A 21,632-nucleotide genomic window follows, 5' to 3' on the forward strand; every position below is an offset into this window, starting at 1 on the left:
CACAGCGATGTCCGAAACCGAAACGACGGAAACGCAAAGCAAAAAAAAAAACAACAATAGCTTGCGCTTATTGGATCTGGCATGTGTCGCTGCTGTGACAGAATAAGAACTAAATGGCGAGTGGTCGGAATGGCTAAATGACCAAAAATCGATGGCCATCTGTCGTCGTGATTATAAAGTGACTCTGTGACTATATGGTGGCTTCCTCAATCATAAACCAGATGCCAGCCAAGCCCAAAGCGACTCTCGAATAATGTTCGAGTTGTATTTTAATACCCCAGTGCTTTGCCTTTGGTCTAGCTAATCAGATTTAATTATTGTCGATTGCCTTTTGGGGTAAGCTCAATCAAAAACAAAAATCTGCACTAATTTGAACAACAACAACAAATGCCAAGTGCATTTTGGGCGTGTTTCCCTTCAGCCCAGCACACGTGTAACGGTCACAAAGACTTTTCAAATTTGCTCGCTAACCAACGCAAAAAAAAAAACACACAACGCACATCGCCCTCAAGTTATCTCAGAGCTCACATTCTTGGCAAACACATTCTTAAATCATTGTTTTTAATAACTTATTATGCAAGAGACTAAGTACTTAGTTAGCTGCTGTCCAACTACAATATTTCGAAAGGGGCTCATACATATTCAGAACTTACTCAACGAGTACTTACTTGTGTGTGTGTGTGTGTGTATCCGATAAGTACTCGTATTTCGCTATTGTGTTTGACCTCCGACAGTAAGCAACTTACGTGTTAGATACACCGAGGACTTTCCTGGCCATAATAAGGGGAGATAATGAATTCTAATTAACAGTATCGACGGCTCTGAAAAGTGATTACAAATGCAATAATTAAAAAGTAATGGCATGCAATTTTTGCTTGCACTACAGAAAGGGTGTTATTATAATTACTGCCAAGGTTTGCGTAAACACCACTAAAATCGTTAATTAAATATCTTAATAAAAGCGAGTATTAAACTAGGAATTTGCAATACACTCCCATTAAATAAAAGGTATCGATTTCATTTCGATAACTTTTGAACTTCTGCGCTGTGACTGGCAAAGCTTTTTGCCTCCCCCGTTCAATGATCATCGCATATGTTTGCGTGTGTGTGTGCGTGTGCTTCAGCTTCCGCCGCTGCAATCATTCAGAGGTACAATGACATGTGCTGACGCAAAAAAAAAAAAAAAAAAAAAAAAAAACAACATACGTTACTGGGCTTTAAGTTATTAGCGCTGCCTGTTTTCTTTCAAATATATTGTATTTGAGACTGATACGAATTTAATATGCCATCTCAGTAGCAGATCTAATTGAAGCAACCTTCAGGTGCTGAAACACACACACACACACACATCAGCTAACACACACGCTGTGGATGTGGTCAAGTATGGATGATCGAACTTTTTGGCAGAGATGAGAGACTTTGGAAGATGATGCAAAGGTCGCCTCAATCCATGTTTGGTCAGTTTTTATTTTGTGGGCGTTCCTAACGATTTTCTTGATTTTTTGCTTGCTTTTTTTTTGTTATTTTTGGAGCGACTTTTATTTGTTTATTGTAAACACGTTAAGACAATTAACCTTATTCAACAACCATCAGCAACATATATTAAATATATGTATAATAGGCAAAGTTGCGTCGATGGGAGTTCAAGGTCTTTAACCACTTTGCTAATTTTCGGCGTCTGGTTTGCATGAATTGACCTAAAATAGCGAAACGAAATAAAAATAGAACTCTACTTGACATCGATGATTAGCGAATAAAGTGAAACCGCAGAAAATTATGGAATTATTCGAAAAAATAACAATAAATACTCAAAGTTGCAGTATTGTATTGTGAAACTTTCAATGATTGATGCGTTGTTTTGGCGCTGCCAGAGAGCCTCAATAGCTCTCCAAGCTTCAACAGCCAGCAACATCTAAAGCCAAAGACAAAGGCAGCGGCAGTCAAAGCTGCAATCGCATTGCGCCACGTTGTTGTTGTTGCTGTTGTTGTTGTCGTTGCACTTGCTGAACCCACCATCATGAATGCTATGATTATTAAATAACGGTTAAGTCAAACGCCATTTTCTAATTCTGCAAATCATTCTCACATTTACGTGGCCTATTCATTGGGCAATCAATGCAATCGAAAGTCACAAAAATAGAGAAAAAACCCTCCATTAAAGTAAAAGAATAACAAGTACTGCAATTCCAAAGAATAATCAAGAGAAACCTGTTTATAATTTTGCCAAAAAATAATATTGGAAAACAATAAAAATGTTGAATTAACACGGTAACTGGCCTTTCCCGCGTCAATACTTCATAAAACGTGCTGCGCGTCCATTTGAAAAGCAAAAACAAAAGCAACGGAGAGAAAAAAACATTTGTCAACAGCCCAAACAAGTTCAAAGCAAATCGATCAGCAGCCTCAACTTGAAGTGTGAATGTGAATGTGAATGTGAGTATAGATGATAATGATCATCGGCATCAGCATTGATGGTGGATGATGGTTGATGGCTAGTTGGTTGCTTGGTTGGGTTTAGTACACACATAAAATCAAACAGAGGTATTAGAAATTGCGCAAGCCGCCAGCTCGTATTTTTTAAAGTCGGTTCGGATCGGATCGGCAATGCTGGAAATGATATCAAGGTCAGCAGGTTGACACAAAAACCTAATGAATCAGCTAACTCATATTAATTGGTCATTGTATTCATGCTCCGCTAGGACAATTATATCAATTAGCACAAAATGCACAGATACGCATAGTACATTTGCATGAGAATTTACCAAATTTGAAGTTCCCTTTTTACCAGTATTCGAATGATTTGTCATATGCAAATGATATGAGCTCATAAATACAATGAATGAAAATGCATCTCATATCTTTGGCTTTGGCATAACGGCATAAACATGCTTTTTATATGCATCTCGATTGATTCCAATGGAAACTTTGTTGAGTTTTGTCTTTTTATGGGATGCACATTAACAATAATGTCGCGCTTAACATGTGACATTCAAAAACTCTGATGGGAATTTGGTAGCATTATTGATAAGCAAATGCCTTGAAATATTATTCCCAATATATGCAAATGCATTGCCATCTAATTAAGTCATGATTGAGCTTTTATCAGGTAGTGCAACTGTGCGACACCTTGATAACTTCCAATTTGAAATTAAACTACTGCTGCTTCCGATGCATTTCAAATTCGTATCGCATGCCAAAGCCGTTATTATTAACGTGCGTCGTCGATAACTGCGATATCGAAAATGCAGTCATCGACGTGCTGTTATCGCACGACATCCACAAACGATAGTATCGATACAATAGCAACAATTTGATACTCAACCGATACCGACGGCTGCTGCTGCCTGCAGAAGAAGAAAATAAACCAAACAAACAGCGAAAAATGTTGCAACAAAATATTTTAGATCAGCTTAAACAATTTATAGAAACAGTTAGCAGTGACCACAGCAACCCACAGTCGCTAACAAAGCCCTCACTCATCAAAGTTGCGTAAGTATTGCATTTGTAAACATGCCACACACACTTTTCTCACGATGCATTCGATTTCACGCCATGCTGCTGCAGTTTGGGCTTTCTCGATGAGTTGCCGGCGACGCGCGACATTGTCTTCGATTACTTTGGCATTCTGGCCGAGATCGGTGTGCAGCTGTATGTATCGCCCGAGATGATGGACCAAAAGACGGGCATGCCCGTCTCACAAATCAAACAAGGCGGCAATCGACAGCAACAAATGCGCGCCGAGGAGTACGAAAGTTTCAACATGGTCAAGACATCGCTGCAGAATCTAGTGTGGAAGGGCCCGCCCGCCTGGTCGCCACTTATAGCTAACTGGAGCCTGGAGCTGGTGGCCAAGCTGTCGGATAAATACACCCAGCGTCGCATGACCATCACAGCCAGCTGCAATTATTGGCTGGAGTGCAGTGCAATGCATGGATTGCTCACACTGATCAACAGTTGCTTTCGCAAGCTGAGCAATGCGGAGGCGGAATCGTGTGTGGAAACGATGCTCAATGCATTCCATCGCTATCCCATGACTTTTGATTGGATTGTCGCCAGATTGGGAGGCTGTTTTCCCCACAAGATAATTATGCAGATATTGCAGTGTGGCATCAAGCGTTTTGCGGAGGATTATCGCTGTCATTTGGACTCGGAGGCGGGCATTCTGGACTACATGACTTCTTGTCACGAGCAGCAGTTGTGTGCGGCATTTCGCGAGATGCTTAAAGATGGTTTGGCGCCCAAGAAGCCACTCGATGTGGCCATTGTGCCGTTTCTGTTGATAACCACCAATTACTCGGATGCTATACTGCAGAGTTTGGTCAACGTGTTCATAGAGATATGTAAGTATATAGTGCAACTGTGTTTGTAGTTTATTAATCTTTATTTTCTGTTTGAAGTCACCGATGAGATGTGCGATGCCATTGTGCAGAAAGCGCCGCTTTGGCTGAGCAATAAAATGTTTGCGGACATGCAGCCATCTCTGAACAACGCTGTGCTGCGTCTCAATCAGCATGGTGCCAAGTTGTTGCTGATGGTCTCACGCATGGCTGAGAAGTATACCTGGTGTCAGGATTTTCTCGACACGTCAATGCAGGAATTGGAGCAGTGGGTTCTCAATATGCGCAACTTTCCGCTGCTTGTTGACTTGGCCTTTGAGGAGACAAAGTATATGCTGTGGAAAAGCTGTCTCAGCACGAATATATTAGAACAGCAGACGGCAGTGCGACTGCTCTTGGTTGTCTGTAAGTAACTGGGTTTTAAATGATATAAACATAACATAACTCGAGTATTTGTTTTAAAGCCTCACAGCATCCGCATATCTATTATCAAACCATATCAGAATTGTTGCGCAAATCGTATGCCCAGAATCCAAGCACAATTGGTGCGCTAATGCGCTTGCTGGGCGGCCAAAGTGGTGTGCTCAACTTTCCCAGCATTACGAAAGGTTTCAAAATGGTGCTGGAAGATATAACGCTGCAGGAGCAGGTTAACAATCGCTTGCCCGTGGAGCCAGGCACTCCAACCGAGGCATACAACACATTCTACAACCTCAACATATTGACCAAGTAAGTTTAAATGATAATAGTAATGATGTTATAATAAATTTAATGTCTTTAAACAGAATGCAGAAGAAGAATCACTTTCCACACGTGAAGCCGCAGCTGTTGACGCAATCGTTGAACGAATGCCTGCCCAAGATTATACAAATACTCGACTGCACCATTCAGAAGCTCGTGCTCAAAATGGACAAGGATGCAGCTGAGCACAGTGCGGAGAAATTCAAATTGCAGCAGGCCAACAATAATAATAACAACAATAATGGCTACAGTATTGATGGCATAAAGAGAGCCAAGCTCGACTCAGCCACAGATGACGACGCCAGAGACGCAGCACGCATGCGTTTAGCCCATCAAATCGTTGACCTGTTGAACAATATTGAAGCTGGAGCCCGAGCGAATGTGCTGCGCACTCCGTTGGTGCTTAAGCTGGCCGTGCTCAGCGTCAAGTACTTCTTTGTGGGTCTCACAGAGCAGAGTAAGTGCTTCAAGTTGATTTTATATTATGTGAACTAATTAAATTTCGTTTCAGCTGTTATACGTCGAGCTGCTGCTGCTCATCGCGCCTATGCGCTGCTGCAACGTCAGTGCACAGCGCGTAAAATAGCACGCACTGTTTGTCTGCGTGAGCTGGTGGAGAGCGCGCTCTTCTATCATGGCCACTTGTTGGGCCAACTGGAAGAGTATGAACTGGATGAACTGAAGATACCCGAACATGAGCTGCTCATTCTACAGAATTTACACACCAACTCGGGCACCAACTCGAATCGTTCTGTGCTGCATTCAGGCATCATTGGACGTGGCCTGAGGCCGGTGCTGCCCACCAACGAAAGAAGCTGCGATGCAGAGAAGCAAGCTTTGTATCTAAAGGCGCTCAATGCGTGCTGCACAGATCTGGTAATAGTTACAGTCTTTTAAATCAGTTCAATTCTAAACTAATCCTGTTGATTATATTTTCAGGACAAACCCAACAATGTCGAGGGCTACTCCTTGGTCTCGTTGACTCTCGTCGAGCTGGTTTCAACGGATGTAATGTACAATGGACTGCCCTTTCCGGACGAGGAGTTCACTCGCGTCACCATGGAGCGGGACATGCAAATACGTCGTGCCTTTATTACCTCACCCGTGCTTTGGGCAGTGCTCGGCTTGATAGCCACACACAGACCCGCCTTGTGCTACTCCTCCGTATTGCTAAGAGCGCTGTGCGCCACCTGCTTGCATCACTGGCGTGGCAAGAATGGTAAGCGTTGAACTTTTACCTCCTGATTACTTTCATTGACAATTGTTATCTCTTGACAGTTAACAAATTCCAGCCTACGGCAGCCAACGATGAGCTCATGCTGTGCACCAAAAAACTGCTGCAGCTGCTGGCCATGAGTCAACTGATACCGCCTCCACTTGCTAACCTGCACACGATCATCGAGCACTTCGAAGCGCCAGAAGTAAGTTGTCTCTCTCAAGTCTACGATCCTTTTTTTAATACTTTTGTATTTACAGATTGCATTGCTGCTGCGTGAATGCATTTGGAACTATCTGAAAGATCATGTGCCTTCGCCTGCGCTCTTCCATGTGGACAACAATGGTCTTCACTGGCGCAACACAAGTCAGGCCAAGGTGGCGCCTCAATACGTGGACACACTGCGTCAACTGATGCAGAAGAAGCTGAGCAAATTGGGACCTCACTATCATCAGATGTTCATCATGAGTGATCTGCATGTTGCACAGCCAAATCCAACAGCAATAGCAGCGACAACAACAACAGCAGCAACAGTATCAGAGCAGCCAGCAAACACAGCAATAGCCAAAGCCAGCATTGAGGTGGTCGAGTTGGAGTAATAGACAATTAGTTAGCTATTTAGTTAAGCATAGAGTAAAGTGTGAGTGTGTGATTGGATTATATATATATGTGTGTGTGTGTATTTTTGTATTTTGTATTTGATGCGTTTAAATTTCAGACTCTGTTTTTGTCGGAGCACACAAGAATAAACAGCAAAGCATTCATTCAATATGCGATGCAATTTAGATATTCTCAATTTTTGTATACTTCAGTGGTTCTCATTTTATTAATCTCATAAACAAATCCATTGCAAATACTGTCCAGCAGCAGCGTCTGTAAATTTGCATTTGAATTCCAAGCCAATTTAAAAAGCCAACAATGAGTTGAATTTGTTTTTTGTTTTTCGACGCGCAATTTACTTTAACGGATCTTTGCTAATTGCAATTATTCAACGTGATTTCTTGTTTGTTCTTTACATTTAATACATATCAACGATCTAATAACTCTCTTTCTCTCTCGCCTCTCTTCATTCCTCCCACATTATAATCATTCATATAATACACGGTATTGTCACTTGGATTTTTAACTTGCATTCTGCTGTCCGCTCGCTTTCAAAGCCAACTCGACTTTTTTATAACTTTCTTTTCACTAATTCTTTTTTTTTTTATGGGATCTTTCAATGTGTTTGTTTTTTGTCTCTTCAGCTTAATAAATACTTGGCGAACGTAAGACAACAAAAATAATTAAAACGAAAACAAAAATAAACCAAAAAGTTGCTCACAATTTGTTAACAAAGTTATTACTTTTCCATATTACTCTAGTAACTAGTTTTTTTCGGGGGTGCGGGGGTGCTGGAGATGTCGCCTACGATGTCCGGCAATGGCTCAATTTGATGCAGGATACAATTTTCTTGGCGCGTCTCTTAATCGCCGAACCCTTTTTCTTCACCCTCGTCTCCTCCAGCGAGCCATTGGCCAAGCCAGATTCCGCAGCAGCCTCAGCGCTTGTCGATGGCTCATACAAATGGCACGCGGCATTGGCAGCAGCCGATTTGCGAATCTCTGCAGCCGCCGATGCTGCACGTCGCGCCAACTCCTCTGCAAGAAAAGAGATAGTAAATGAATGTATATTTCGAATTTTGTTTAAATTGTATGTAAACCTACGATTGACATCGTGTTCGGTGAAGTAGACATCTTCCTGATCCTGTTCGTTACCGTAGTGATAGGCTTCCAGGTAAGGCAGTACTGAGGAACGTCCGTATTTGTCGCCCTTGAGTGGAGGAATGGGTATCGGTGGGCCAGTCACCGCTGGAGCGGACAGGAACCAACTGCAAAGGTTAAGCAAAAGTTAAGTATTTCGTGGGTGAAGTATTTATAAGTTGTATCATAAACAATACAATGATTATATTTCAGTTTTCTATACTAATTTCTACAACGATTACGATTTTAGCTAAATCCATTATTTTTAAGCAAATGAATTGATAGGACCCCAATAAGGATGCTTATATGTTCTATACTACTTAAGGATTTGAAGTAAGTTCTTATTATCATAATAATAATTTATACTTGGGTTAGATTTATTAATCATTATTAGTAGTAGAACTCAAAAGGAATCATTATTCATGATTTAAATAAGACTCAAAAATAAATCATTATTAATCTGCAAAAATTTTCTATACTACTTAAGGATTTCAACTAATTTCTTATAAACATAATAATAATTTATACTTGAGTTGCCATTAATAATCATTTTTAGGTTGTAGAACCCAAAAACAATCGTTATTTATGATAGAAATAAGACTCCAAAATAAATTATTATTAATCTGCAAATATGTTCTATACTATTTAAGGATTTCAACTAATTTCTTATAAAAATAATAATAATTTATACTTGAGTTGCCATTTATAATCATTAATAGGTGGTAGAATCCATAAACAATTATTATGTATGATTGAAATAAGACTCAAGAATAAGTTATTATTATAATTATAAGGAATTAGTTCAAATCCTTAATTAATGGGATCATAATCTGTCAAAATGTTCCATGTTTTCCGATTTTTTCATTTTCCAAAATTTTCCCGATTTTTTAATTTTTTCATTTTCCAAAATTTTCCCGATTTTTTAATTTTTTCATTTTCCAAAATTTTTCCGATTTTTACATTTTTTCATTTTCCAAAAAATGTTGTTCCTCAACTACTAATTCTTATTTCTATTCTAACTATGAGGAATCATTACTTCTCTTTAAATACTTACGCATCTTGGCGTATCTGCTGTAGTGAGAGCCTCGCACTGGGATCTGCTTGGAGCATGCCCAGTATTAGATTGGCAAAAGCGGCATCCAGTTCATAAAGCCAGTCGGGTGCCACCCATTGACTGCGTCCGATGTTCTCGAGCAGTCGATAGATGTTGTCACCTTCGAAAGGATACAAACCCGTCGCCAGATTATATCTGCAAACAGAATAAAGAGTTAAGCCAAGGATTAAATAGAATGGAAGCTGATAACTTACAGTGTGACGCCGCTGCTCCAGATGTCCACCTTGAAGCCGGCAAACGTTTCGTGGCCATTGGCAATTTCGGGTGGCTGAAACGCCGGCGATCCTTGGCCCGTGGTGCAGGTGTCATCTGGCGCAAACAGATCCAGCTGCTCGGCCACACCGAAATCGGATATCTTGAGCGTCTGATCCAGAGTCAGCAGTAGATTGCCCGGCTTGATGTCCTTGTGAATGATGCGACAACTGTGCAAATGCTCCAGCCCGTTGACGAGCTGCTGGAAATAGGTGTGCGCCTGATACAATGGCATCTTCTTGTCGGGCGCATGATCGAGCATCTCCTGCAAGCCTCCAATGCAATACTCCATGACCAAGTACATCTTTTGCTTCTCATCGTTGTAGAGCACATCGACCAGCTGCACCACATTCTTGTGCTTCAGCTGCTTCAGCAGGTGAATCTCACGCGTCACATTCTGTTCGCCATTTGGAATGCGACGCAGCTTGCGTTTGGTCAGAATTTTCACGGCCAGCCGGCAAAGATTCTCCGAGTTCATGGCCTCCTTCACCTTGCCGTAGGAACCTTCGCCGAGCACATCGCCCATCACATATTTGTCGACCATCTTGATGTTTTTCTTCTTCTGTTGATAGATAATGTCCTGGCTGTCGACGCGATTGAAGAACATGTTGCCAATGTCCAACGTAACGCGATCCAATGTATCGATTTCATCGTCATCCAGCCAGGTGACCTGCGGATGCTCCGCCGGCTCATGATAATGTGCTCCACCAATAGCAGCCTCCAGATCCATGTCGGCGCTCTTTCCACCGCCTCCGCCGCCGCCTCCACCGCCATTGAGCTCCACGAACGCTTCGTCCGCTTCGGATGGGGCGTCGAAGTGAAAATTTTTATTTGTTAACAAAACTGTAATTTCATCATCGGCAGCCAAGTCGACGTCGTGCTGCTGCTCACCACCGCCTCCGCCCGCTGTTGCTTTAACTTGTGCCTCCATTGCATGTGTTGTGCTGGTCACAGTAACAGTCATTTGGATGCTGCCCGCTGCTGCTGCTGCCGCCGCTGCTGCTGCTGATCGACACGCTATTTGTGTACACACACTTATTATACTATATATCAACAACGTAAACGGCGCTCCGTTGCTCCGCTCTCGCTCTCTCCTTGCTTTGCTGCTACTGCTGCTGCTGCCAGAGAACTAGAACATTGCATAAACCTTCGAACTGCCCAACAGCGAGAACAGTTCACATTTCTTGTTGGGCGGAATGCTGCTGCTGCGCCTGCTGCTGCTGTTGCTGCTGCGGTTCGTTGTATCCAGATTACGGCAGCAATGTTTACTTCGATGCGTTCGTTGCTTGCTTTTTATGCTGCAAATTTTTGTATGTTTACTTTAAGACTGAATATGTTGTTTTTTTTTTGTGTGTATGTCAATTGTTGATATAATATCGATATTCACGATATTTTCCCTTTTGCACGTAGCCGTATTCCCGTTCAATATCATTTAATTTCGACAGCTTCATCGATAACAAATAACAGCTGTTTGTTGCGATAATTTTTGTGGCACTGCGATCATTCCAGTATCGCAAGCATTTGTTATCGAAAAGTAAAAGAGCGCAATTCGTTTTGCAAAATAAACAATAAAACAAATATTTAAACGAATAATACAACTAAAATTTATTTTTCTGTGTCACTTTTAATTTTCATTCAAAAGGTGACCCGATAGCAATTGGTAAAAGTTAATTAATATATCGATGTTGCTTAAGGCATCACTGACACAATTTATCGGGCAGGCATAAAACATTGTTATTAGTTGATATATTTTGTTTTGTAAATATTAGAGAAGTTAATGCAAGTCATGGCAACACAAATTACAACAAAACAGCGCCTGGAGCGGCTAATGACTGCTAAAAAGGATCTGGAAGCACAAATCAGTCGCAATGGCGAAATATTGGCAGCGGTAAATATGCACAACAATAATATAAACGACGAGTCAGGACAACGTGAATTGGCGTTCCATGAGTCAAAGTGTTTAGATTCATAATACTTAGTGATTTCCTACTTAAATTGTCCTTCTACTATTTGCAGAACGATAATGTAGGCATGAATGGCCCTCTTATTGACGCCGAGGGTTATCCTCGCAACGACATTGACGTTTACCAAGTGCGCCAAGCGCGTCAGACAATTATCTGCCTGCAAAACGATCACAAGGAACTCATGAATCAAATCCAGGATCAGCTGAATAAATATCACGCTGAGATAGCCACCACAGACCCAGAGCTGGTGAATCGCGCCTCCGCTCTGGAACTAAATGAAAACGAAAGAGGAGCTGGCGGAGCTGTATTGAGTTCTGTGGACTCACGCGTTTTAGTTATTGTCAATCTAGTTAGTCCTAATTCGCCGGCAGAAGAAGCAGTCAGTATTAAGTTAACTACAGCTATTGTGACCAATTATTAATTGCCTTATTTACAGGGTCTTCATGTGGGTGATAGAATACTGCGATTTGGCTCTATTAATGGTAACAACTTTAAGGACAATCTCGCTCAAATTGGTGAAGTAGTGCGTAACATGCAAAACCAAAAGGTCCAGCTGAAGATTAAGCGAGAGGAGCAGATACTGGACTTGGTTCTAGTACCCAAGACATGGACAGGACGCGGCTTGTTGGGCTGTAATATTGTGTTGCCGCCAGAGCAAATGGAGCATTAGCATTTACGTAGACTTAGACGTTCTTTTATGCGCATGTAAAATTACGAAATAATTTTAAAGAAGATTACTTTAACAGTCAGATATAATTGATTTCAATGGAAAGCTTGTGCCCTGAATAATCATCGAAGCTAAGCCAATTTGTGATTTCAAAGTGGCAGCAACGGTTGCCGGCTAACTGTGTCATGGCAGGGCATCAAAGTAAACAGGTCAATTGCAGTCAACAGCATTTTAAAAGTAGTTCAAATCTTTAAAGAGTCAAAAGCAGCGTTTAAATAAGTGAAAAGTCTCATTCGAATGCGCGCCTTTTGAAAAAGCTTTGGCAAGTTGGCATGCCATATGGAGTGTTACCAGCAGGCAATCGTTGGTGGTTTGGTATTTTGGTATTTTAGAAATTTGCGGCCGCACCAAATATAGTTAAAAAAAAACAATTCAAAAGAAAGCTTTTTTTAAATGGCAACTGTACTAACTTAAATTTTAAATTTATTAAACAATAAATAATTATTTATATTTACATTATTTGCCTTCAAAAATTTAATCCATATATAAAGCCAGTGCTTAAAAAAGTTCCACAATCATCGATAGCGATGTTTCTCCATCTCTAGTCGGGATGCTCACGACCCTAACGGATCCAGCAGCCTGTCGTCCTTTGTGCGCCGTTGCCGTGCCAGTTGAGAAATACAATCGAAAGTGCGTGCATCATCTTTGCGAACAGCGGAAGCAGAGTCGTACCAAAAGCGAATTTCAGAAAAAAAGAGATGAAATTATTGTAGTGAAAATTTGTGCACTTGTGGACAAAAAAGTGAAGAGAGCTAATGACAAAATAACACAAGAATGCGCCAACGAGATTGCTGCAAAAATACAGCATCTAATTTGTCGCCCCAAATCTAATTAACGCGTATGTGTTGTGTAATGTGGAAATACAAAAGTTTGCTATTTCTCTTCAATTTTTTTTTTCTTCTTGTTTGCTTGATGCTCTCGTGTAAATTCCTTTTTTGCGAGCACGTTTGGTTGGGGAGTGGGACGAATTAGGCGCATACATCAGACAGTTAACGAGACGACAACCACAGGACAACGACGACGACGATGATGATGATGATGCTGCTGCTGCTGCTGATTATGATGATGATGATGCTTTTGTATGTAGATAGTGTCACAGTCACAGTCATTGCCAGTGAGGAGTGCACAGCAAATGTCAACGACAAGAAGAAACTCGGGAGGCTGCGCGATTACAAATACAAATACGAATACAAATACAATTACACAGTTGCGATTGCGATTGCGGGTGGCGCAACAAATAATGTGGTGAAGAAAAGGAATAGAAAAAAACGCAAAGAATGGAAAAATACGAATATGGCATAGGGAAACTAGCAAAAAGTTAACTAAGGGCAGCAAAGATGACGACGGGGGGATGAGGGGGATGACTGGGGGCGACTGCAGCAACATTTCGACACAGAGTTCCGCAATCCGCAAAACTTCAGTTCTGTTGTGGCATCCTCAAAGTGAAGAAACCACCCTCTCGCAGTTCCAATAAATTATCAAAAAAAAGCCAGCATGTGTTTGTGTGCCTGTGTGTGTGTGTGTGAGAGTGTCTCTCTGCCTGCCTTCTGTGTGTGATGTACGCTTGAACGCGCAATGTTAACGTACTGAAGACAGCTTGAGACGCGCGCACACACACAAACACACGCATACACACACACACACATGGACACAGTGAGTTAAATTCATATACAAATACTGGAAGCATGAATAATTCAATGGCACTGCAATGCTGCCTGCTTGTTAGCCAAATTGAAAAGCAAGGGGCCAAGCTAAGCTAAGCAAAAAAAAACATAGTACGCTGTGCCTTTAACCAAGCCAACTGCACACGGACACAATTGAGCTGTCTTTTCTTTTCTCTTCCCCTCCACATTTTTGATACCCGTTAGCCGTAGTGTAGATGGGTAAGCAACAAGCAGCAGGATAAAAGCTCAACGCTGAAAAGTATGCAATGGTTTTTTTTAAATCAGCATCAACTGCTATCCGAGAGTATAAGAGGTAGATCTATCGAAGTTGGTGGTAATAATCTTTTTGATTGCAGGCCAATTTGTTTAGTATTACATTTTTGATTAGCTCACGTTGCTGCCTTATATTTGGGTGACTTTATATTTTAAAGAATATACTTTATGTTTGTATGTTACAGTTACTCTATTTTATAACTTAAACTAGAGTGAACAAAAATTAGGTTAAGAAAGGCTTACTTGCTTATTTACTTTATATTATATTATAATTATATATAGACAGATCAAGTAAAACCTTTTCACAGTCAGTTACTTTCAATAAGCAGCAGCTGAAAAACGCAGCACTCAAAAGTATGCAATACTTTTTTTGATCAGCATCAATAGAGGTGTCCTGCTTTCTGTCTGTCCGTATGAACATCTTTAGGAATCTCAGGAAATAAAGCGGATAGAGCTATCAAAGTTGGTGGTATTCAACTAAAAAGTTAAAGCAGATTTTGTTTACGCTTATGCTTCATGAAATTCAGTTGCTTAAGACATTTATTGAACAATTTATTCTTTTGGTTTTTATGATGATGCTACTCACTATTGTTATCGGGTATCTCAGAGTCGTCTGCAGCTTTCTTACTTGTTTTCTTGCTGTTGTTGGCACTTTTCATCTCATTATTTGGTTAAGTTGCGCGTGGCGTCCCTTTCCCCGTTCCCAGCTCCCAGCTCTCTGCAGTCCGTATGTGTTTTGTTTGTTAATAATTCACGATATAACGTTACCGCCAAATCTGGAAATTGCTTACAGGTTTACACATTTTGGCCCACATTTGGCTGCCAACGAAATGAAAAAAATCTTGGCGCTTACAAATGAATATTTCATTTTGTAGCCAATTTAATGCAAACACACACATACTTACGTAGTGTGTAGAACATATGTTTTGGGCGAGAGCTGTGTCATGTTCAGTGAGTCCTTGTGGCGTGGTTTTGCTGGTTTTTGCCTTTTGACGATGACAGATTGGGCATTATGCATCATTAGTCCCAAGGATGTGGAATGTAGAATGTGTCGAATGTGCTCACGCTATTTTTAGCCATAAAAGCTAATTTATGTCACTTTAAATCCTTTACTACCCCGCAGGATGCGTGCTGCTGCAGCAGCGTAAATGCGGCCGAAGGACATTGCAGCGAAAACTACTACGAAATGCCGCCATGTTTGAGTGTGATTGGGTTAGTCGTCCACCACAGCAGCAAGAAGAGCCTTGAATGTGCTGATGCCAGTTTCAGAAGGAGCACAGAGGCAAACTGATGAAGCAGCAGAGCATGAGTCTGACTACAATGATGATGATGATGAGGACGACGCTGATGATGATGATGATGCAGTTACAAATGCAGCAGCATTGCTATAAATAACACAAGGACTTGTGGAAGGGCGGCATCGACAACGGCAATGGCATCGCATAAAGTGTGACAGAAATAGTAAATGCAACGTGCGAGAGTACAAAGTACATTTGCAAGTGTGACTAAAATTAAAATATACATGTGTATGTGTATCATATTTAATGCAATTGCACTCTCAAGTGCAACGACGACGACGACGCAAGTGACAACAAACTAACTGAATTTGTCAGGTAATTGCCCTGTGCGCCAAAAAGTAGGCAACAAAAAACGAATAAAACGAAACTCAAGCTAAACGACAACGCGAAAGACACATACACAAAGACACCGCAAGTGAATAGACTGTGTGTGTGTGAGAGAGAGAGAGTGCTAGTGGCAAGTGGCCAAGGTGTCGAGTGTCGAGTGGTTTCTCTGTTTGCCCCGCGTGTGTGCGTTGCTGTGCTTAACCTGATTTAGAAAAGTTTGTCCGCGACGAACGGAGCACACACCACAACACACACCACACAATGTACATATGGAAGTGTGGAGCAATAGCAGGATTAGCAGCAACCGCAAGAGAAGACGCCGACGTCAGAGAAAGCAGCAGCAGAAACAGCAGCAGGACGAACCGAGTATAGTGAATGGAATGCATGTGTTTATAACCAATAACCTCGCCTAAATGAAGCATGAAGAAACAAAATGTGCGCACGATATCCCTGATCGTGTGTACATTTACATATTTGCTAGTGGGTGCCGCCGTCTTTGATGCCCTCGAATCGGAGACGGAGAAGCGGCGTTGGGAGGCTTTGCAAGGTTTGCCATTGAAACATTTCTATAAACGAGATTATTATTATCTACTATTCAACTTGCAGCTGTCGAGGACATGATAATACGCAAATACAATATATCACAAGAAGATTTTAAAGTCATGGAGACGGTGGTACTCAAATCGGAGCCACACAAGGCCGGCCAGCAATGGAAGTTCACTGGCGCATTCTATTATGCAACGACAGTGCTAACCACAATTGGTATAACTCTTTTCAATTATAATCTAGAGAACAGCATCTACCAGCATATTTAACTGTATTCTATTTTAGAAATATTACTTATCCTTTTACTCTTTTGTAAACTATTTATGAAATGAATCATACAGCCAGTTCATAAGTTTATATAACTCCAAGCCACTCTTATTTTATTTCTGAATTATAGTACATTATTTGTAACTAAACTCTGCTATATTTACATACTACTACTTTTTTGTTTATTAATTTTTACAAAATTAATCCAGTCAGCATCTAAGTTTAGACATTTTATATTTGATTTAAGAGACGATTTTCTAGACAATTCTAAAGCTTATGGTATTCGAATCAACTCCTAATTTCAATACCTTTATTTTTGTCTTAATCCTTTTTTAATATTCGGAATTACTTTATTTTTTAACTTTAGTACATTATTTTTACCTAGATTGCTACATTAACCTATTACAACTTTTGTTATTTATATTTTTAAGAAGTTAATCATCTTAGAACCATAGGTTACATATTTGAAGTTTGTTTTAAGCTACAATTTCCTAGACTATTCATAAGTTTAAAGTATTCCAAGTTACTCTAAATTTCAATAGTTCTATTTATGGTTTAATTGAATCCATTTTTCATATTGTGAATTGAATCCTTTTTTCATATTGTGAGTTATAATAATTTGCTTTATTTCTAACTAATCTCTGATACATAATCCTACTATTACTTTTGTTATATTTAAGGATGATAGAATCTAAGATTACACATTTTGAAACTGACTTAATCTTAAATTTCCTAGCCAATTTATAAGATTGTAGAATTTAAAAAAACTTTCAGTTCATTTGTATACCCGCTACCCTTAAGATACAAGGTACAAATATACCAAAGGCAACGTTTAGTACATTGATACAGTATAGTACCAAATATAGCATTCGATATATATATATTTTAGCCAATTTATACGATTATAGAATTGCAAATTACTCTCAATACAATTAGTGTTAGTATTGTCTTCACTTAATCCTTTTTTTCTGACTACGATCTTCTTTATTTACCTTTAACTATTTATTATAATTTTAAAAGTATTTTATAAGATTCTAAATTTCAATTTTTTATTACCCTTAACTATTTTAAAAAAGCATTTGTAATCCCAATGCGTATTTACATAGAAAACATTTCAAGTTTTTATGGATGTGTGTTGGCATAGTACAGATTTTATGGTGTATTTGACGAGTTTGTGTAATTAAGAAGTGACCTATAAAATGTCGAATAATGACAATTTTTCAGGCTATGGACACTCGACGCCAACCACCCGCGGAGGGAAACTGTTTACAATGTGCTATGCCATTGTTGGGATACCCTTGGGCCTCGTCATGTTTCAGAGCATCGGAGAAAGAGTGAATAGACTGAGCAGGTGGGTGTCTCTCTCCTCCTTTCCCTCCCTCCTCTATCCATTTGCCATCAACTAATCACTTTCGGTATGTTTGCAGTTATGTTATCAAAGCGGTGCGGACATCGCTGCGCTGCAAACGAACAGTTGCCTCCGAGGTGGACCTTATATGCGTTGTCACGACGCTCAGTTCACTGACGATAGCAGGTGGTGCTGCGGCCTTTTCAAGATTTGAGGGCTGGAGCTACTTTGATTCAGTATATTACTGTTTTATTACTTTAACCACAATAGGTGAGAGTATCTAAAGAGTATTCAACTATTTCAATTATAACCAAGTTCTCTTCCTTCTAGGCTTTGGCGATATGGTAGCTTTACAGAAAGATAATGCGCTAAATAGGAAACCCGAATACGTTATGTTCGCACTGATATTCATACTATTCGGACTGGCAATTGTTGCCGCCTCACTGAACTTGTTAGTACTTAGGTTTGTTACAATGAATACCGAGGATGAGAGACGTGACGAGGCCCAGGCCATGCAGGTGAGTTTCCGTCCAACTTCGTTCAAACTTCTCTTTCCTCATTTTATCTGTAGACTGTTGCGGACTGTTCCGAATGTTTTCTCGTACTTTATATAATTCAAATTTATCCTGTTGGACCTCTAGTAACAATTTACTCGTAAAACCTTAAGCTTATAATCAATTTTAGTCTCACTGCGCCTTCCAATTCCTAACTGACATACGTATATATTATATCTTTTAACTGAAGATCGCATTACTTTCTTATTTGAAATTCTTTAACATTTCGACTTTGCTTAATCATTTTTCCAAACTTTTGCTTATAGTAAATCGTACAATTAAAATAAAAGAAATCATTTCGAAAGCTTATTTGTTTATTAACTATTTGCTTGTTCCAAACTTTTTGCACATTTTTTTACAATTACAATTTAATCGAGCACCTTCTGTTTTTTCTTCATTCGATATTTGCAAATTTTGTACAAAAAAACAAATTTGAATTAATTAATTTATTTATTAAATTCATGCAGTCAGTGAAATACGATGAAGACTTTAATCGAGAATCGAAATCAAATCAAATATATATATATTTTGTATCTTTTTTGGCATACTTTTTCGGTTGCTTTTGACTTAACAAAATATGAAAAACAAATGCAAACGCGCGTGCTTAGTTTATGACCAAGTCCACTTTATGGACCAATGAGGTGATTGCGGTTTTATTGAGCTTATTCAAAATACTATATTACATTTGACCAACTACTACTACTACTACTAATCTATCAATAACTAGTCCAACCAATAAACCAATCAACAACTTGCACCACACAACACAACAAAATATACACACACACAAGACACACACATTTTCTTTCACTTTCCATTCAGCAAACAAAACACGCGGAATATTAAATACTTGAACTAATCATATCTTGTATGCGATATTACAGGCACTTCAAGTGGCTGTCAAACTGGAGGGCGATGTGATAACATCCAATGGTTCCATACTGAGCGGCTACGAGGGACACGACGGCCAATCTCTCAACGGCACAAACACATCCTCAATGTGCTCCTGCCGTTGCATCTGCCTCAACGGAGGAAACCGGCATAAAAAGTATGTAATCCCTAAGCACTTTCATTTAGATCTACTCTCGACCATCTCAGATAAAGTCCCAAGACTGTGCATGGGCCAATTAGCGTTGCCTTTTGTCTCACAGTCTGTGTGTGTGTGCGTGTGTTTATGTGTGTGCTTCCTGCTCTAAGGATGCGGCATAACTAAGAACGTGTTGAGACATGCACAGAAATAATCGTTGAAAGGTGGAAGAGTGTAGAATGTTGGAAAATTTTAGAGAAAGTAAAGGAAGGTGAATTCAAAAAGAAGACTGATATTCTTCAAGAAAATATCCTATTTTTAAGATAAAAAGAAAGGAATAACACAAAAGATCTAAGAAAATATGGAAGCATATGAAGCAAAAGAAATTATCTTAAAATATGAAAAAATAGAAGAGGATTACATGATATAGAAAATGGGATAAGTAAAGGAAATAATCTTAAAATATGAAAAAATAAAAGAGGATTAAATGAAAAAGAAAATGGGATAAGTAAAGGAAATACATAATCTTAAAATATGAAAAAAATAAAAGAGGATTAAATGAAAAAGATAATGGGATAAGTAAAGGAAATTATCTTAAAATATGAAAAAATAAAAGAGGATTATAGGATGATATAAAAAATGGTATAATTCCTAAGAAAGTAAAAGATAAATACATATGAATAGAATAAAGTTTGAAAAGGTCTCAAAAAAAACTTTTTTAACTAAATCTTGTAGATATCTTATAATTTTTTTAATATAGATTTTTTTTGTATATTTATTAAGTGAAGAATCTGAACAACTTAAGAAGTACCTTAACAACACAGATATAGTAAACAAAAATTAAACCAAAAGTCAATACAAAGTATGAGGCTTAAATATAATATAAAATCTTATATTAGACTAAATCATGTTATCAAATTTGAAATATTTAGTTCACGTCATCATACTTAATGAATCTTGTAAATATAATCTAATAATAGTTATAGTATATAGATCTATAAAGAATGTTCTTAAGAAATATTTAGTTAACATCATCTTTGTTTTATTTGCCATTTTTATCTGTGGATTTGCCTTAACTCTGAGATTAGACACAAGAATGCGAGCAGTGACCATGTTGCAGAGTAAGCAGCACTCTCTACTAGTAGTTTCTTATGAGTTCTATCTACTAAATATAACATTATTTATAATCATCCTTATTTTATGTGTTCCACAGGCAGCAATACAAGATGCGGCGATCGCCCACGCACATAAGACACTTGCTGCCGGAAGTTGTGCCGATGCAGGATCTGAACTACGATACGCAGAGCATGCATACGATTGGAGCACTCAATGGCAGCGGGATCATGAGTGGAAGTCACATGGGCATCGGTCTGGATGTTGTGGATGATACGGGAAATCGATCGCCGATCAAACCGCAGCCGCATCCACAGAAGCTGCTCAAACGCAATGTATCGCTTTTATCATTTCGTATTTAGGAGGAACGAACAACGACTCGACTCTTGTAGTAGATGCCCCCTCCACAACACACACACACTCACACACAACCATGAAAAAGGACTTGCAAATTAAAGTGATAAACTAATCTACAATACATAAACTAATGGGAATACTTGAAACTGAAAACTGAAGCGATTAGCGATTATTTGAATTGAGATTCGGATCTTGCGATCTTATAAAATCTACAATATATTTATGTGCATTTACAATGTAAAGTTACGCCGCATAAATATCGAAGAAGAGAAGGAGAAGCTAGTAGCAAGCATTATAGAGATACTACTATACTATACTATACTTAGATATCTAGACCTACACACACAACAAATACACCTAAACATTACTGAATTAGGGCACTATCAAATTGATCTAAACCACTGCCATTTCCGAGCGATAGAAACAAGACACCACACACTCTATATATGATACATATATCGAACTCTTCTATATATAGCATACATATAACCAAACTATTTAAACAGGAACTGCCTTTTCATGGGGCTATCTCTTCCACTTCCACATAGAGGACATGCCAATCCAGTTGAAACTAAATAGATTCGATCGATATAACAAGAACAACTTAATTCTGTAAATACCTAAGTAAATGCTTAATCATTTTATTAGTACATAGTCCATTTTATTATGCATTTGTATTTCTTATGATTATGATATTAGTTTAAACATATTAAACATACATTTACTATGTATATAACATAATATAAACTAGTTTGTAGAAGCATCTAA

The 21,632-nt window shown here is 39.2% G+C and overlaps 4 protein-coding genes across 5 annotated transcripts; 3 read left to right on the top strand and 1 right to left on the bottom strand.

Moving 5' to 3' along the window:
• The first annotated feature begins 3,309 nt into the window (after nt 1-3,309).
• LOC117575200 (integrator complex subunit 5) lies at nt 3,310-7,621 on the top strand. The gene is made up of 9 exons (XM_034259317.2): nt 3,310-3,489; nt 3,565-4,340; nt 4,398-4,742; nt 4,802-5,066; nt 5,123-5,535; nt 5,590-5,954; nt 6,018-6,297; nt 6,357-6,499; nt 6,555-7,621. The coding sequence occupies exons 1-9, from the start codon at nt 3,383-3,385 to the stop codon at nt 6,891-6,893; spliced, it is 3,033 nt and encodes a 1,010-aa protein (XP_034115208.1). The 5' UTR covers nt 3,310-3,382; the 3' UTR covers nt 6,894-7,621.
• A 56-nt stretch (nt 7,622-7,677) lies between these two features.
• On the bottom strand, nt 7,678-10,949 carry LOC117575201 (serine/threonine-protein kinase STK11). Its single transcript, XM_034259318.2, has 4 exons — nt 9,342-10,949; nt 9,088-9,282; nt 7,998-8,161; nt 7,678-7,931 (listed from the first exon to the last, which is right to left on the bottom strand). Exons 1-4 carry the CDS (start codon nt 10,361-10,363, stop codon nt 7,699-7,701), a joined length of 1,614 nt encoding a protein of 537 aa, XP_034115209.1. The 5' UTR covers nt 10,364-10,949; the 3' UTR covers nt 7,678-7,698.
• A 124-nt stretch (nt 10,950-11,073) lies between these two features.
• LOC117575206 (26S proteasome non-ATPase regulatory subunit 9) lies at nt 11,074-12,064 on the top strand. Its single transcript, XM_034259330.2, has 3 exons — nt 11,074-11,287; nt 11,416-11,742; nt 11,800-12,064. The coding sequence occupies exons 1-3, from the start codon at nt 11,177-11,179 to the stop codon at nt 12,031-12,033; spliced, it is 672 nt and encodes a 223-aa protein (XP_034115221.1). The 5' UTR covers nt 11,074-11,176; the 3' UTR covers nt 12,034-12,064.
• Nucleotides 12,065-15,741: 3,677 nt separating this feature from the next.
• LOC117575202 (two pore potassium channel protein sup-9) lies at nt 15,742-20,908 on the top strand. 2 transcript variants are annotated; one of them, XM_034259320.2, is made up of 8 exons: nt 15,742-16,199; nt 16,259-16,414; nt 17,690-17,816; nt 17,893-18,083; nt 18,144-18,331; nt 19,252-19,415; nt 20,483-20,515; nt 20,608-20,908. In XM_034259320.2, the coding sequence occupies exons 1-8, from the start codon at nt 16,073-16,075 to the stop codon at nt 20,867-20,869; spliced, it is 1,248 nt and encodes a 415-aa protein (XP_034115211.1). In that variant the 5' UTR covers nt 15,742-16,072; the 3' UTR covers nt 20,870-20,908. The 2 variants fall into 2 exon arrangements, with proteins under 2 accessions (XP_034115211.1, XP_034115213.1); XM_034259322.2 differs by lacking the exon at nt 20,483-20,515 and having other exon boundaries at nt 15,744-16,199.
• Nucleotides 20,909-21,632: the final 724 nt, after the last annotated feature.

This window comes from Drosophila albomicans, chromosome 2R (assembly GCF_009650485.2).
Source record: "Drosophila albomicans strain 15112-1751.03 chromosome 2R, ASM965048v2, whole genome shotgun sequence".
Taxonomy (NCBI): domain Eukaryota; kingdom Metazoa; phylum Arthropoda; class Insecta; order Diptera; family Drosophilidae; genus Drosophila; species Drosophila albomicans.

Excerpts from the sequence above, each read along its gene's own strand:
- LOC117575200 (XM_034259317.2), top strand. The coding sequence starts at position 3,383 with ATGTTGCAACAAAATATTTTAGATCAGCTTAAACAATTTATAGAAACA. Across the intron at positions 5,536-5,589 it reads TGTGGGTCTCACAGAGCAGA|CTGTTATACGTCGAGCTGCT; the intron begins GTAAGTGCTTCA and ends ATTTCGTTTCAG. Across the intron at positions 6,298-6,356 it reads TCACTGGCGTGGCAAGAATG|TTAACAAATTCCAGCCTACG; the intron begins GTAAGCGTTGAA and ends ATCTCTTGACAG.
- LOC117575201 (XM_034259318.2), bottom strand. The coding sequence starts at position 10,363 with ATGACTGTTACTGTGACCAGCACAACACATGCAATGGAGGCACAAGTT. Across the intron at positions 9,283-9,341 it reads TGGAGCAGCGGCGTCACACT|ATATAATCTGGCGACGGGTT; the intron begins GTAAGTTATCAG and ends TTCTGTTTGCAG. Across the intron at positions 7,932-7,997 it reads CACCGAACACGATGTCAATC|AGGAGTTGGCGCGACGTGCA; the intron begins GTAGGTTTACAT and ends CTTTTCTTGCAG.
- LOC117575206 (XM_034259330.2), top strand. The coding sequence starts at position 11,177 with ATGCAAGTCATGGCAACACAAATTACAACAAAACAGCGCCTGGAGCGG. Across the intron at positions 11,288-11,415 it reads ATGGCGAAATATTGGCAGCG|AACGATAATGTAGGCATGAA; the intron begins GTAAATATGCAC and ends TACTATTTGCAG. Across the intron at positions 11,743-11,799 it reads ATTCGCCGGCAGAAGAAGCA|GGTCTTCATGTGGGTGATAG; the intron begins GTCAGTATTAAG and ends CCTTATTTACAG.
- LOC117575202 (XM_034259320.2), top strand. The coding sequence starts at position 16,073 with ATGAAGAAACAAAATGTGCGCACGATATCCCTGATCGTGTGTACATTT. Across the intron at positions 18,084-18,143 it reads TATTACTTTAACCACAATAG|GCTTTGGCGATATGGTAGCT; the intron begins GTGAGAGTATCT and ends TCTTCCTTCTAG. Across the intron at positions 19,416-20,482 it reads GGAGGAAACCGGCATAAAAA|ACACAAGAATGCGAGCAGTG; the intron begins GTATGTAATCCC and ends CTCTGAGATTAG.